Source organism: Schistosoma haematobium, chromosome 1 (assembly GCF_000699445.3).
Source record: "Schistosoma haematobium chromosome 1, whole genome shotgun sequence".
In the NCBI taxonomy this organism is placed as follows: Eukaryota; Metazoa; Platyhelminthes; class Trematoda; order Strigeidida; family Schistosomatidae; genus Schistosoma; species Schistosoma haematobium.
Window position 1 is genome coordinate 85777330 of NC_067196.1, and position 15823 is coordinate 85793152.

Sequence of the window (15823 nt, forward strand, 5' to 3'; positions counted from 1 at the left end):
GTTATTTCGCGGGGCAGGACGGACGCAGAAAATTTTAAAATCCAGATATTAACTCCGGATCTTTCAAAAAAAGGGGAGGTGTTAGGATAGTCGGAAAAATATACCAGTAATTATCGTGTTAAGTCTATGGTGGCCTTGGACCTTAAATGTACATTTCTTATTGGTCGATGTTTATTTCACTTGTAAATATTTTGTAAATGTTGTTCTCTATTTTATGGTAGGATATGGTTTGTTTGTTTGGTATATAAATAGAGTATGTCTGAAATACAATGATTCATAACTCAGAGGCTGTGACTTGTGTTCCTGACTCAACTGGCTGGGACAGACTGCGAAGCGGGACCAATCAGGGCACTAGGTCGTCCGTCACGTGTTTACGTGTCCACTGTCACTGAAGCGATCAATAAAACGCTGAGCATATAACCTGCAGTCACCCGTTACAACAATTGGCGACGGGGTAGAGAAAATTTTGAACCCTCTAATTGAACGAGATTCAGCATAATTATTTTGACCAATTGGTATCCAGATTTGTCATCAGCGTCCTTGTGAGTCATTGGTTGTTAATTGATTACAGTATATCTCATCACCCTGCAGACTGAGAAAATGAATATCCTTCCGGATCAATTGCAGCTACTACTAGAGCGCCAGCAGCAGCGTTTCAGAGAGAGCCAGTTGAATGTTTTGGACAATTTACGCACGCGACTGCTAAATCTCCCATGTTTCGGAGATGTGAAAGAGATTGACGAATTAATTTCTCACTTGCATACTGAACTCGAGAATGACTGCAGGACATATGAAGATGAAAACAAAAGCCTCTATGAATCCCTTATAATCAGTAATGCAAACGAGGCGGTCACTCATGATCCGTCCAGCGGTCCAGAATTGTCCAATTCAGAAGCATGCCCTGTTGTGGGTTCAAATCCCACTGTGCCTGGAACATGTGAGGTATCCAGCTTACAAGAAGAACCTCTCGTGTCAGAAAATGTTTCCCGTGCATCAAATAATGGTCAGAAATCTAATACGAATTTCAAAGATGCTGTTTGTTTTAGTGACCTATTATCCAGTGATAGAATTTTGAAGAGGTCTGATGAATATGTTGCACAAGAATCAAACCTTAATGACCCCATGTCTGGTGTCGTTAATCCTCATCATCTAGTCAGTTTTAGTGAACCCTCTACTCAATGCGCGAAATATGCTTTAAATAGAGTCAGACTAACTGTTACTTGGGTATATGAGGACCCAACGTTATTTCGCGGGGGAGGACGGACCCAGAAAATTTTAAAATCCAGATATTAACTCCGGATCTTTCAAAAAAGGGGAGGTGTTAGGATAGTCGGAAAATTATACCAATAATTATCGTGTTAAGTCTATGGTGGCCTTGGACCTTAAATGTACATTTCTTATTGGTCGATGTTTATTTCACTTGTAAATATTTTGTAAATGTTGTTCTCTATTTTATGGTAGGATATGGTTTGTTTGTTTGGTATATAAATAGAGTATGTCTGAAATACAATGATTCATAACTCAGAGGCTGTGACTTGTGTTCCTGACTCAACTGGCTGGGACAGACTGCGAAGCGGGACCAATCAGGGCACTAGGTCGTCCGTACGTGTTTTCCGTGTCACTGTAATCGATCGATATAAACACTGCTTATCAAAACCTGCAGTCTCTCACACGTTACAACAAGAAGTCTGTAGTGATTGTTTAGTTTCATAATTCATATCATTGACTGATCTTACCATTGAGAACCTGCTGAAAACACTGAACAGCTATATCATTCACTTCTGAGTTGTCTTACACAAAAGTGATATAATTAACCAGTGATACCTAATTTCAATAACTGCCTAAGTTCATGATGTGGTATTCTATTGTATCACATAATTGTTTTTTTAACAATTTGTTCATGTTTCTTCCAAACAAAATATTCACTTGTATACTTCTTGCATATATAATGTATGTCTCCTATTGATTCGTTTAAGTTTTGATGCGCTGTTGTCTTACTACCAACAAAAAGCATTGTGAGATAAAAATAATATCAGAAGGGTTTTTGTAGATATTATAGTAAATTCAATCGTTTAGATCATGAGTCAATTGAAGCTAGACTATCATGGAAAACCTGAAAGCACTGGACGGCCATTTCGTCCTATTGTAGGATTTCTTAACAGTGTACATCCATGATCCCACCTCGCAAGATTCGAAAATACATTGATTGATTAATCCTAACAAATATTCCCCCCCCCAATTGAATAAAGATATTTGCTTTAGGCTGTAAAAGTTATTTATAAAAAATACAAAAAATAGAAATTTCTCTAAATATATTATCCAGGGCTGTTCTAATGAAAATTCTTATATTTATATATAACCTTATTTGACAAGTGTATAATTAATCCATTCGTTTTTAGTCGATAACAAAATATATCCAAGAAAGATCTACCTAATTTAAAAAAATTATTTTCAACAAATTAAATTGTAACTATGGGGTATGCTATTCATATTTGCAGATATAAGTAGTATGTAACACCAGTCAGAAGTGGAATGTCTGAGATCACATAGTTGAGAAGGTTTATATTAAGAGAAAAGGATATTGAAAGTAATCAAGATAACAACAACAATGAAGGAACAATGAAGTTTGTAATAGACAATTAACGAAAGATGTGTAAATGATGTATTCGATGCATGACTTTCATGTTTTACTAAATTGCTGTGTGATTTGTAAATGATAAACTGGTTTTTCTTACCTTAATTCTCGTTTAAAGAATAATTCTAATTACGTGAAAAGATTATGAGGAGATAATTGTGAGGAACCAAAGGTATTTCCTGAAGTTCTAGTAAGAAGCAGTGACCGGTGGATTTCAAACGGGTCTGTTGTGAGATAGTAACTTACTGAAGACAATGGTGGATAAGTCGCTCAATTTCGTGAAAAAGTTCAAGTTAGACATTAACACCCTAGGTGCTAGCTCAATGGTCTAGAGGTTGAGGGTTTGCGTGCAAGACTGGTAGGTCTTGGGTTCGAATCTCTTGTAGCCGGATCGTGGATGCGCACTGCTGAGGAGTCTCACAATATGACGAAACGGCCGTCCAGTGCTTTCAGGTTTTCTATGATGGTCTAACTTCAATTGGCTGGTGAATTCAACTATTAAATTACTGAAATCTCCAAAAAAAAAACCTTCTAATAACAAGAGTATTTTTCTATACTTTGACGTATAATCATTTAAATGTTTAGTGAACCGAAATATATACATATACATTAGTAATTATTAACCGAAATAACAGTGAAATAACCAAACTTATCAAAACAGAAGTCATAATTTCTAGAGGTAAACTTCTGTATGATTATCTAGTGATTATTTTGAATAATATATCTGAATGTCACAAATTATATTACGAAAAGATATTTCATCATGGGCTGACATTAATTAAACAGTTACTCAAGCTGAAAAATACTTCATAGTTGATTCATATTAGTATTTATCTACTGACTCCATGCATTGAACTCTTGATGATTATATCTGGTAACTATAACCCAGTTGTTCATTTAACCAAATTCAACAAATTACGCGAAATAAGGTAGACATTATACAATATTATAGGTGTCAATTATCTTATAATCAAAAGAGGTCATGCTTTCTAACTTTAATTGCAGTAATCTATCGCTGAAAACCACTCAACCGATCATATAGTTTAATGGTTTACTTAGGTAGAGAATTAGAATCTCTTTATAGAACTCGGTTTATACTCTCAACTACTTATAATTGTTTACAACGTAAAAAAAGTTAGTGTTTCTAAAGAATTAAATGGTGTTTGGATATAAAGGAATAAGTTTATTGTAAAATATTCAGATATTTGTTTTCTTACTTGAGAGTAATAAAGCTTCCTTTGTTTTACAAACAATCTAAGTTCTTTATAATTAAACAAACACTAAATGTAAGTAGAATTACTCAGATCTTTTCAGGGACTAATCATTTATATTAGAAACTGAAGTTTGCAGAAGTTGTATTGAGACACTATGATACCAGCGTTTGATCTACTAATAAGTCATTTAGAGGGGAAAAAATTGATTTTCGAAATTTTTAAATTTTCAACATGACACTGATCACCACCGAGTGGTCAATCAATTATAAATACATCGCAGTCCTACAAGAGATTAGTCGCTGCTCGGATAGCTTAGTGGTAACGTTTCTGACTGTGAAGCTGGGTAATACAGGATGGAATCCGTCAGGAAGCATCAATTCACTCGCACCTCACCTCACTGACGAGTGCCAAGTAGCACAAAAAAAATAAGTCCAGGATTTCCTGTTGGCTATCTTCAATCACCATCTTACATTTTCAACGAATGTACACTTGAATTCAGCATATAGTTCAAACTGTCTTTAAATTGTATTTCCTTAATTAAAAACTTAAAGTTTTCAGTATTTAATAAATTTAACAGATTCATTTCTTATTAAATAAGTTACACATTAAAATGAGCAAATTCAAAACTAACATTTTTATATTTTATGAATGTACTTGAAAGTTACCAGTTGATTATCTTTTCGATTGAGATTATGAACCGATCGAGTTTAGATCACCATTAAAAATGTAGAAGCATTTAACAGCCGTTTCATCATATTATGGGACTCCTCAGCAGTGTAAACCCACCATCCAATACGCAGGATTCAAGCCTAAGACCTACAGTCTAGCGCGCAAACGATTAACCTCTAGACTAATGAGCTGTTATCCAACGGTGCTAATGCCTGTGTCCGAATCCCGCTTGCGGTATAGTAGATATGCACTGCTGAGAAGTCCCATAATAGGATGAAAGGACTATTCAATGCTTCAAGATTTTCAATAATAGTCTAAACTCGACCAGTTCATAATATCAATCAAACTTCATATTAATCTCCGTTAACCCCTATATTGATAATTCATTATCTTCCATTGTGTATTCGTTCCAATTTCATGAAAAATAAAACAAACTTGATTGATATGAAATACATTTTTACTTTTTACTAAAGATCATTTCTAACCTGATACGAATTCTTTATTTTATATTTAACATAAAAAGAATTTGAAATGTATTAAATTTAATAAAAGGATATAAAAAAGAAAAAAGAAAAGAAAACGGTAATATCAAATAAGAAATTAGGGCTGTTGAAAATGAAAACACACCGAAGGCTTTTACCATATATATATACCCAGTATATCAAGGTAGTATTATGTCATTATAAAACGGGTATGCAACTACTATACTTCTCACTTTACTTCGTAAGCAACTTTAAGTAATTTGTGTTTGTTTGTGTAAATATGCGCAAATAGGTGTGTGTGTGTGTGTGTTGATTTACTCAAAACATCATTAGTTCATATTCTATTTTCATATATTTAACCATTGATCTAACTGTTTTTGTTTTCTTCTTTAGTTCTCCATCTATCTATCTATCATTCTATTGTTTACAACAGTTGAATTATATAAAATTCAACTCTCAATTTCACATGTCTATAATCTTCTATGTTGGTAAGTAAATTAGATTGAATCAAAGAAAAGGGTAAAGTAGTTTTTGTATATTATCACCATCATCATCATTACCATCATCTAAATTCATTTACCTCTCTATTGATACTGTTTCATATTGAAGAAAAAAGAAATTAGATTAATTTGAAATCTTATTTGTAAATGAAAAATAATAATACAATAAACTTGTTTATAGTCGACTCAAGTCTCCTGTTGTTATGGTAAATAAAGAGATAAATTCTAAAATGGTGGAGAAGATTTGTAGCTCAGGTGGATGGTTTTGGTGGAGTTTTCTTCTCTGAGCTCAAAGAATAAAACTCCACCAAAAAGATAAATTCTAAATTTAGTTACTAAGACAAATAAACTATTTATGCCTTAGGGTAGCCATCATGAATAAGATAAGTAAACTAAGGTAAATCAAATCAGTTCACAATGTATAGAATTCTTATATGTAATGATATATGTTTATAGATTTAAGTTTTTCGGAATGTATTACGGAATCATAATAGTGAATGAATATCAATGGAGAAAAAAGTATTAGAATGTTTTGTATTTGAAAATATTTATTAGCATACACCTATGATCTTACTAGAGATCTAACTTATATCTTTCAAGCGTTATAACTCAGTATGAATTATCTTCTAATAATTGAATTGGCTTAATTCTTAAGGGAGATGTTCATCATTGCTCATTGTTGATGAAGTTTATAAGTGAGAAAAGAAACAACTGTCCAGTTGTAAATAAAACTTGTCTAAAATTAAACTAATCTCCACTGACTTTACAATTAATTGAAGATTAATTTTAGAGAGCAAACTATGTTTCAGAATATAAAGATGTATATCATTGGTCAATAAGAGAAAAATAGAATTTGATCAAAGAATTCAAATGTACTAGATCAACAGAGTAGATTTAGTATGAGATCGTGGATGTTTATTGGTAATATTAAACAATTATTCTACTCATATTTTTACGAGTCATTCTAAGCTAGACCACCACTGAAAGCCTGGAAGTAATCAATGGTAGCTCATTGCTTCCGAGAAGTCCAACATTAGAACGACACAGCCGTCTGTTGATTTCAGGTTTCCTATTGTGATGTAGCTTTGATCGATCCGTCATTTCAACTGTAAAAGTACTGCAATGTCCACAAATCCCCAGACTGGTATTCTACACATAATTTATTTTCCAGTGCTTTATCAAGCAATATTAGTTTGATTAAAATATTAGTTACACCTCTTTTATAGAACATAAATATATAATCCAGTTCTAAATATGTATAAAAACGGTTTTATAACTGGTTTATCACTGAAAAGTGACTGGTTTCATGTATGTCTAGTCAAAATAACCCATTTTATAGCTGAATAAAAATAGAATTCAGCGAAGAAAATTTACCTAAGCTGTACATTTGCATAAAACATTTACTCAGCTAAGCTCCGAATTGTCTTCTCAAGCCGTCCTGCGATCCACGGATATGTTAAGAATAAACTTCCTCTTTGAGCCACATCAATGTGCATCTATAAATTTACTTGCTCCTGTGGGGCAGGTTACATTGACTGCATAAAATGATCACCTTCTAAACGCATCTCAGAACATTACCCGGAATGGCTTTTAAAATGAGGATGGAAGATAGTTAACAGTTCAACAAAAGAGCATCTAGTCAACTTTGAACACGTCGCTTAGAATGAGTCTTAATTTAAAATAATCTACATAATCAAAGGAACTAGATCAGAGAGAGGCCGAATCAAAAACTCATACACTGCTGAGGCATTGGCGATTCATCAATTCAAGCCCGAACTTTCTGTGTAAAAACAATACGTCCAACCTCTCATCCTTCTTGGGCCCTAATTCCCATCTGTAGTATGTTTTGGGTTTCTTAAACCGTAATCCATTATTATTATTATCCTTTAGCAACTTTTTATGATTATTATACAGTTACTATTATAATCTTCATGTTTCGTGTTTTTCTTCATATCTCTCAAGCAGAAAATTACGTTTCATAGTTTTGACCCGTATATAATTTTTATCCTTCTTTTCTTATCTAACCCCATAATTAACACGTAACTTCATTTGATAATTATGGTCTCGACTCATTTTATTATTGAATCTTTTCTATCCTTCTATAAACATATATTTACCGTACAACTCCAAATATGAATGTGAAGTTTAAGTAAATGATTTTGTCGAAAAGGAAATTCTCTTCGCTGAATTCTGTTTATTTGTATTGTGGTGTGTGCTACTGATGTCGACAGAAATAAGTAGTATGTGTGGTGCGTGCCACTTATATTGATGTAAGTAGTATATGACGCGAGTTAAAGTTGTAATGTCTGGCAGCAGAAGATGGAGGAAGATCAAGAAAGGAAGAACGGGAACACAATGCAATGTCTATGAAAACGCATGAACAATGAAATGTGAGACAATGGATTGATAATTGCAACAAGGACAGTTCGGTTTGATATAATGGATTAATATTTTGCAAATTAACGATTTGCTATATAGTTTTTCTATTTTAACAAGTAACTCTGCAATTTCGTGCTAGATACAGTTCGATTGTCCCCGTCCGTGTTCTGTCCACTACAATATGTATCATCAACCAAAAGTGAAATACCTGGCAGCAGAAGGTTAAGAAGATTGAAGAAAAGAGAACTAGAACTGTGAATGATCGCTATGGAAATTAAGGAACAATGAAGTCTGAGACGATTGATTGATATTTTGCAAATGAAGTATTTACTGTATGGTTCTCAGATTTTACTAAGACGTTCTGTAATTCCGTGCTCAAATGCATTTGGTTATCCCCCCCTCTGTTCTTGTTGACTGTAGTATGTTTAGTTAATTTAAGAGCTGGTCAAATATTACCAATAAGGTTAGTATGCGACTATCGGTATAAGTAAACTAACATCGTGAGCACTATTTTTCGATGTTGAATGGTTCAAGATAGTCGGCGAAAAATGAAATTCAGGAATTTCATATTATTATAAATTCATTCAGCTACGAAGCATATGATAAATAACTTGACTAATTTAGTGAGAAGATATTATGATCTTAATTTTGTGTCTAAACAATTACTGGCTGAATCCTATCGTTCACCACTGAAGGACTAGATAATTATGACATTAGTTACTAATCAATGATTAATCAATCGCGAATATCTTAGTTCTTTGAGGGACTAGTCAAGGCCAAAATATATCAATGAAAATATCTTAATTTGTGAAATTGGATAATGTGAGTTTGAATCCTACAAGATAAGCCAGTCCAATCAATAATACGCGTACGTTCTGTTGATAAGTACCAATTAGAAGTAAACCAAAGTTTAGAGCTACCTGACCACTAAGTTTTACAGTTTCAAGAAATTGATTTTCTTTTGTATCCCTATGCAATCGGATTGCATTACATAAACTTTATATAAATCAAATGATTTTTCTTCTTTGTTTTCTTCACTTAAACCAGAAATCAAAATGATTTTAAGAATGAAACTCAAATTGTGCATCAGTACGTTAAAGTAGAAAAAAACTATGATATAACATGGTAGATGAACATTTTAAGAAATGAATTCAAACGTTTCATATACGTAAATAGAATAGTAAATGATCATTGATGCAAACTTACCACTAAATGATTAATCATTATTATTATTATCATGTAGTGAACATCTGAATAAGTTGTTGTCATAGCAACACTATAGAATCTGTCAAAAATTAACAAAATCTATTCCCTATCTTTTAAATACGATGAGAACTAAGCTCAAAATAAATAGTCCTGGTTATAAGCTTATGTATTCACGAATAGATGGATATGGATAAAATCGATCATGAATCAAATAATTTATTATTAGATTGAAATGATGAACCGATAGATAAAGATGGATAGACCACCGTTGAAAAACTGGAAGCCATATTGTCCAAATATGGAACTCCTCACATACGATCTTGCACGAGTGATTTAAACCCATGACCTTTGGTCTCGTGAGCGAGCACTTAGTCTCTAGACAAATGAACCGTAATCCAACGTTGTTAATGTCTAACTTCAACCGATCCACGAAGTTGAGCGACCAACTTCCATTCTTTGGGGTAGATACCTGTCTCTACCTGACACAGATTAACCCCACTGGTCACGGCTTGGATTAGCTGAAGTTAGACAATAACACCATTGAATGAGTGCTCATTGGTTTAGAGATTAAGTGTTCCCGCACGAGATCAAAGGTCCCTGGTTTAAATCCTTCGAATGGGGTCATAGGTGTGCACCGTTTGAGAGGTCCATATTTAAACGAAACGGCCATCCAGTGCTTCCAGGCTTATGATCACATGATCTCAATTAAAAACTTAATGATTTCCACAATCTCATACTGATGATTTAGTTTTATTGATAAGTTTAAGATCTAAAATATTAAAATTCAATTCAAATATTCAGCTTGTTGCCTATCATAACTTTTCAAACATTTCTCATCAGTACACTTGATATGTGATTAGCAGTGGAATCAAGAATACTCTATTAATTCTATTAAAAAAGCCTATCAGCTAGATACATTTATTCTTGTTACTAGTTTATTATCTATTTACTAAACTCGTTACTTAATTCATATCTTTTCATGGAACAACAATTCTAGCTATCATTATGTGATTACAATGATTACATAATCTAATAAACAGTGATATTATTTTTTAAAATATTTTATAGTACAACTACTTATGGAATGTTTACACTAATTACCAGTCAATCTTACATTTGTCTAGTTAATTACAACCAAACATGCGTAATACATTAAGTTGGATGTTATGTAACTTGAAACGACAAAATATCATCAAGAGCTACTGTAATGAAGGAGAACACAGATGAGGACAACCGAATTATATTTAGCACAAAATTACAGAGTTGGTAAAATAGAAAAACCATACTATAATACTTAATTTGAAAAATGTTCAATAATTGTCTCTAACTTCATTGTTCTTACATTTCCATGCTAATTGCTTTCTATTCCCGCTCTTCCCTTCTTGATCTTCCCCCATCGTCTACTGCCAGACATTACATTCCTGACTCGTGTCATATACTACTTATATCAATATAAGTAGCATGCACTATAGTATTAATTTATTCAAGAATGTTCTATTTGATAAGTTTCAGTCTTAGATAGAAACAACTGTTCTTATTTGTTGATTATATTCAACCAGCTAATTAATTAATTCATTAATTAACTTTATAATTATCAATCACTTAACATTGTTAAATGTTAGATCATATTTATTTACAATGATATGAATCAATAATATAATATGACATTCACAAAGAACCAAGCTTTCGTTCATATGACCCCTCTATAATAAAACTAATACTATGCTCAATAACATGATTAATTCATTTCATTTAAACAAATTTAAATGGATTTATTTATAGAATAATATATGACCTGTAAACATTGAACAGTACAAAACTAACCTAACCAAAGATTTCTGATGGTTATTCTTCTTTACATGATTTATTTACTTATTTAAGTTCTATTTAATTAAATAGAGTCATAATTTCATGGCTAACAACTGTTTAAATAATTAAATATTAATAAATTTAAAACCAAATCAGAAATTGATTTTTTTTTGTATTGATTATTTCAATCAGTAACTAAGTATATAATGAGATATTGTTTTTAAAGTGAACAGTATTGGGTTCGAGTCCCTGAGTGAACATCAATACTGAGATGTAGGGCATATCCAGCTGACGAATTCTTAATAGGATAAAACGTAGATCGTGTATTTCATTGTTAGCCACCATCTATTTTGGTTTACAATTTAAAAAAACAGTTTAAGTAAATCTAGTCACATTAAAATAAACTTCGATTTTGTAGCTTTGAATGAAGATATTGATGGTGTTGAGGTCAATAGTTTTATTGTTAAGCTTTCATTGCTTTTGTAAATGACAGCATCAATATATACTTCAATGAGAATTGAGGTATTAGAACTTCTTTATAGTTGACTAACAGCTTGTTCCGTTGATCTGGAACTTGGTTGCTTACTGTTAACATTTAATGTATTTAACTGTCTTCACTATTGACCCGATTCTTGATCTTAGGACCCAAACTTATCCCTAATTTTCTTAACTGATTAATTGGGTTGATTTCGACGTGGTTATTGATTAGTGATTGAAGTGAATGGAGAAATTCTTTTACCACACTTTAACCTGAAGCTTTCCATAACGATTTTACTCAGAAGAACAATGAAGACTTCACAACCAAACCACCCAACTCAGAGACCACAATACTAACATTAAGATAAATTCCCGGCCAGAATGTCACTTAATAAATGTTGAAGTAGGGAATCAAGTAAAGATGTCATACTTTATGTTTTGTATAATTATTTATACTTCAATAATAATATCTAGCTGAAAAGTCCTGCATGGGATAAAACTCATGTGATTAATTTCATTCCCAGTTACTATGCAACGTAATGATTTAAATTATTTGTTTTTGAGAACTATGTACAATCATTTGAAAGAATAAAAGAGAATAGATATGAGAAATCACATCTTACCTCGCAAGTACTATTTGAATATAAGAAAATACTGTATGTAGTGGTATGCAAGCCCATATAGCTGATTCTAGCTTCTGAGCAGGCCAATTTATTCATTCTTCTTGTGTCAAATTTTCACCTTATCAATTATTCGCTTATCAACCTTGACTGTTTTTATGTAAGTGTATATGTGTGCATTTCCTACCTGTAAATTGTTTTTATTTGACCATAGATATCTATTAAAGCTTGGTCAACTTGAGTTGGCTCACACGCCTTTCCCAATGTAAGTCATCTCTGCTTCGTTTCTTCGATCGTTTGTCTGAATCAACGATTGTATTAAATATAAGTATTTGAAATTTATTCTCGTATTCGACTTGTTTAATTCCGTTATACACTAGCGCGAGTTAAGTCGATAATTATATACGAGAATAGGCAGGATGTATATTTCGACAGATGTAGTTGATTACTAATGGGATATGATTTAATCTTTGTCTTTAATTTGTATTAAATTAGTTTATTATCATTCTTAAGTTTGATATCATGTGATATTTGAAAATGTTCCTCTTGTTTCCTAAAGTTTAATTTTATATGAAGGTAAATTTACATTACAAACGGAAATCAGATTATAAAAACATTTAATAGCATAAGTATCATTACCTAAGCCTGACTTGATAATTTCGAATAAATTGAGTATTGGGTAGATTGTTATAAATAAATATTATATATTTGTAGATATCTTAATGAGTAGAAAAATTAGGACTTTCTGACGTTTCGTGACTTTGTGTAAGCCATTCCTTCAGAGTAAATAAATAACCAAATCAAAAGTAACCCAAGTTTAATTAATACAAAGAAACTACGTAATAATATGGCATGATACATTTGTAATTCGAGAAGGGATTTTTGTGGATAGTATAGTAATTTAATAGTTAAATTCATGAGTCAATTGAAGCTAGACAATCATAGAAAACCTGGAAGCACTGGATGGCAGTTTCGTCTTGGTGTGGGACCCCTCAGCAGTGCGCATCCACGATCCCGCTCGCGGGATTCAAACTCAAAGCCTTCACTTTTGCGCATGAACGCTTAACCTACTGGACCACAGAAGCTAATCCGTGTCGGGTAGAGACAGGTGTCCACCTCAGTACAATGCAAGATGGTCGCGCGATTTTGTGGATTGGTTAAGGTTAGACATTAACACAACTGGATGCCGGTTTAGTAGTCCAGTAGGTTAAGCATTCGCACGCGAGCGTGAAGGCCCTGGATTTGAATCCCGCGAGCGGGATCGTAGACGCGCACTGCTGAGGAGTTCCACACTAAAACGAAACTGCCATTCAGTGCTTCCAGGTTTTCTATGATGGTCTAGCTTCAACTGACTCATGATTTCAACTACTGAAATTTTCTAATAGTTGAAGAATAAAAAATTTTTTCCCTTCAATAAATACGCATGAGCACCACAAAATGAAGATACATCCTGTATTTCGCCTAATAGCACATTTATATTTGACACTTATATCATTGTGAAACTTTTCAGTAGTGTTTTTCTTTTAACAGTAATAAACTTCGATTTAAAAGTTATGAATAGGACTAGTAACTTGATACAATCTATTTCCTTTACTAATCTAAAATTTAGTAATGCTATAATCTCTTTCAAGGTCATCAAAATCACATAGTAGATAGGATTACATCCATATACCTCAAGTATCCACATTTAAATAAAACAACAACAACAACAACTGATATCTTACTTCCTTTTAAAGGTCTTCCTTCTTTTTTAAGAAACAACCACTTCTTATATGGTTCAAGTACTTAGAAAAAAAACCTCACAAATTTAATTCCATTATAGGAATAACAACAAATATATTATCGATTAGGACTGTAATTGATCAGTCTCATGTTGGTATATATACGTCCTGTGCAGATTACCTCGATATAGCCTTAAGTTACAAGCTTATTTTTTGAAGCAAAGATGAATATTATATTCATTAATTAACAATAAATATGAACTTTCTTAGATTGTTATCTTATCGAATATTTTCAATCAGTTTCTTTAATTAAATCATATAAATTATTGGACGGAAATAACCCAATTTGAATAAGAACAGGAATGTTTATTGATTGATATGAACTTTATTAAATTGATTTGACCAACAACAACAACAACAACAGAAAAAAAAAGAACAAACAAACAAAAAAAAAGAAGTAGATTGAAGAAACTGTAGGACATCAATCGATGTTATTGTTATTGTACAATCCTATCGTTTAAATGAAAGGTTCTTAGAAGTTATGGAACTACATTACCGGTACTGTTATAAATGAACACTTAACCGGTTAATGAAGGTTGAGATTATTAAAATGAATAAATGGAATGATAACAGAATGGTAGTATATAATTATAAAATAGAATCGAATGGAAATTGATTTGATAATCAAGTGATTATCTTAAGCCATTGAGTAATTTAGCATCAAGGATTTTAAAGTATTAACTTACACTATCATTTATATAAGACTGAAATTGATCAGTTCTAAATAACCATGGGAAGATACAAGCAAACAACGCCAAATGAATTTAAACTTCAACCCATTACACAAGCGAGTGGCTATCAAAACTCAATAGATATGTGGATAACGCGATGGCATTTGAAGAAACCATGCTGGGTTCGACTCCCAGAGTGTACATCAACTTCGGGATGCAGGTACATCTAGCTAACGAGTTTCAATTAGGACGAAACGCAGGTCAAACTGGATTCCACTACTAGCCATTATACATCTTTGCTTACAATAATTACATAACTTAATAGATATTTTATTTTAATGTTTGAATTCATGAGTCGATTAAAGCTAGACCATCATGGGAAGACTAAATGCATTGAACAGCCGTTTCATCCTAGTATGGGACTCCTATTCAGTGCACATCCACGATCCCGTGCACGGGACTTGAACCTAAGGCCTTAGGTATGGTGCGTGAACGCTTAACCTCTAGACCACTGATCCGTCATCCAGTGGTGTTATTGTCTAACATCAACTAATTCACAATATTTTGCGACTGTCCACCATTATCTTGAGTGAGTAACTGCCTTACAAAAGACACAGTTAAAGTCCACTGATCATGGCTTCTGTTCTATTAAGTAAAGTGTACCACCAAGAGGAAAAGAAAATTTATCATTTTAGTGTTGATCAACAAATAATTCAGTGGGACACAAATATCTATTTAAATGAAGTAAAATATAAATTTTAAAATATTGATAACAAAATAAATCAAGAAATAACTTCACTTGGTATGGTCTACTTGAATTTTCCCATTGATGTTTAGGACTGCAATCGATCAGTCTCTTATTGGCATATGTGCATACTGTGTGGGTTGGTACGACATTGTCTTAATTCACAAGCATTCTAAGCAAAGATGAATATTGGCTAACAATGGAATCCAGGCTACGTGTTTCATCCTATTTGGGACTGGATGTACCTGCATCTCAGAGTTGTTCACTCTGGTACTCTAAATCAGTACGATTAGTTTCAAATGCCATCACATTTTCCATTTATGTATTTTGTGATTAGAGAGTAAACATCATTTATGATACAATGTAGTTCCATAAAAAGTTAATTGTGATACCTCTACCTTTCAAAAACTTAGAAGATAATAAATGCAAACTTTAAATAACTAATTATAAATGAATAAATATACTCATAGAGCTAGAGTTATATTCATTTGCTTGTTTAGTCACATTATAGAATGTCTCTTCATTGAACATCTAACATTTCAAATAAGTCAATTTCCAAGTAATGGTATAATAGTTGAGAAATTAGCTAAGGTATTTATCCATTGAAATGCCAAATATATTTTTCTAATACTCCA

At 32.5% G+C, this 15823-nt stretch overlaps 2 protein-coding genes across 2 annotated transcripts in view; one reads left to right on the forward strand and one right to left on the reverse strand.

Annotated features, from left to right (window-relative positions):
* Positions 1-15823, reverse strand: part of HCN1_1 (anaphase-promoting complex subunit Hcn1) — a 126221-nt gene that overhangs the window by 52224 nt on the left and 58174 nt on the right. The window lies entirely within an intron of this gene.
* MS3_00002338 (uncharacterized protein) lies at positions 272-1523 on the forward strand. Its single transcript, XM_051209904.1, has one exon. It carries the CDS (start codon positions 601-603, stop codon positions 1291-1293), a length of 693 nt encoding a protein of 230 aa, XP_051075386.1. The 5' UTR covers positions 272-600; the 3' UTR covers positions 1294-1523.

Coding starts and splice junctions, on each gene's coding strand:
- MS3_00002338 (XM_051209904.1), top strand. CDS start 601: ATGAATATCCTTCCGGATCAATTGCAGCTACTACTAGAGCGCCAGCAG.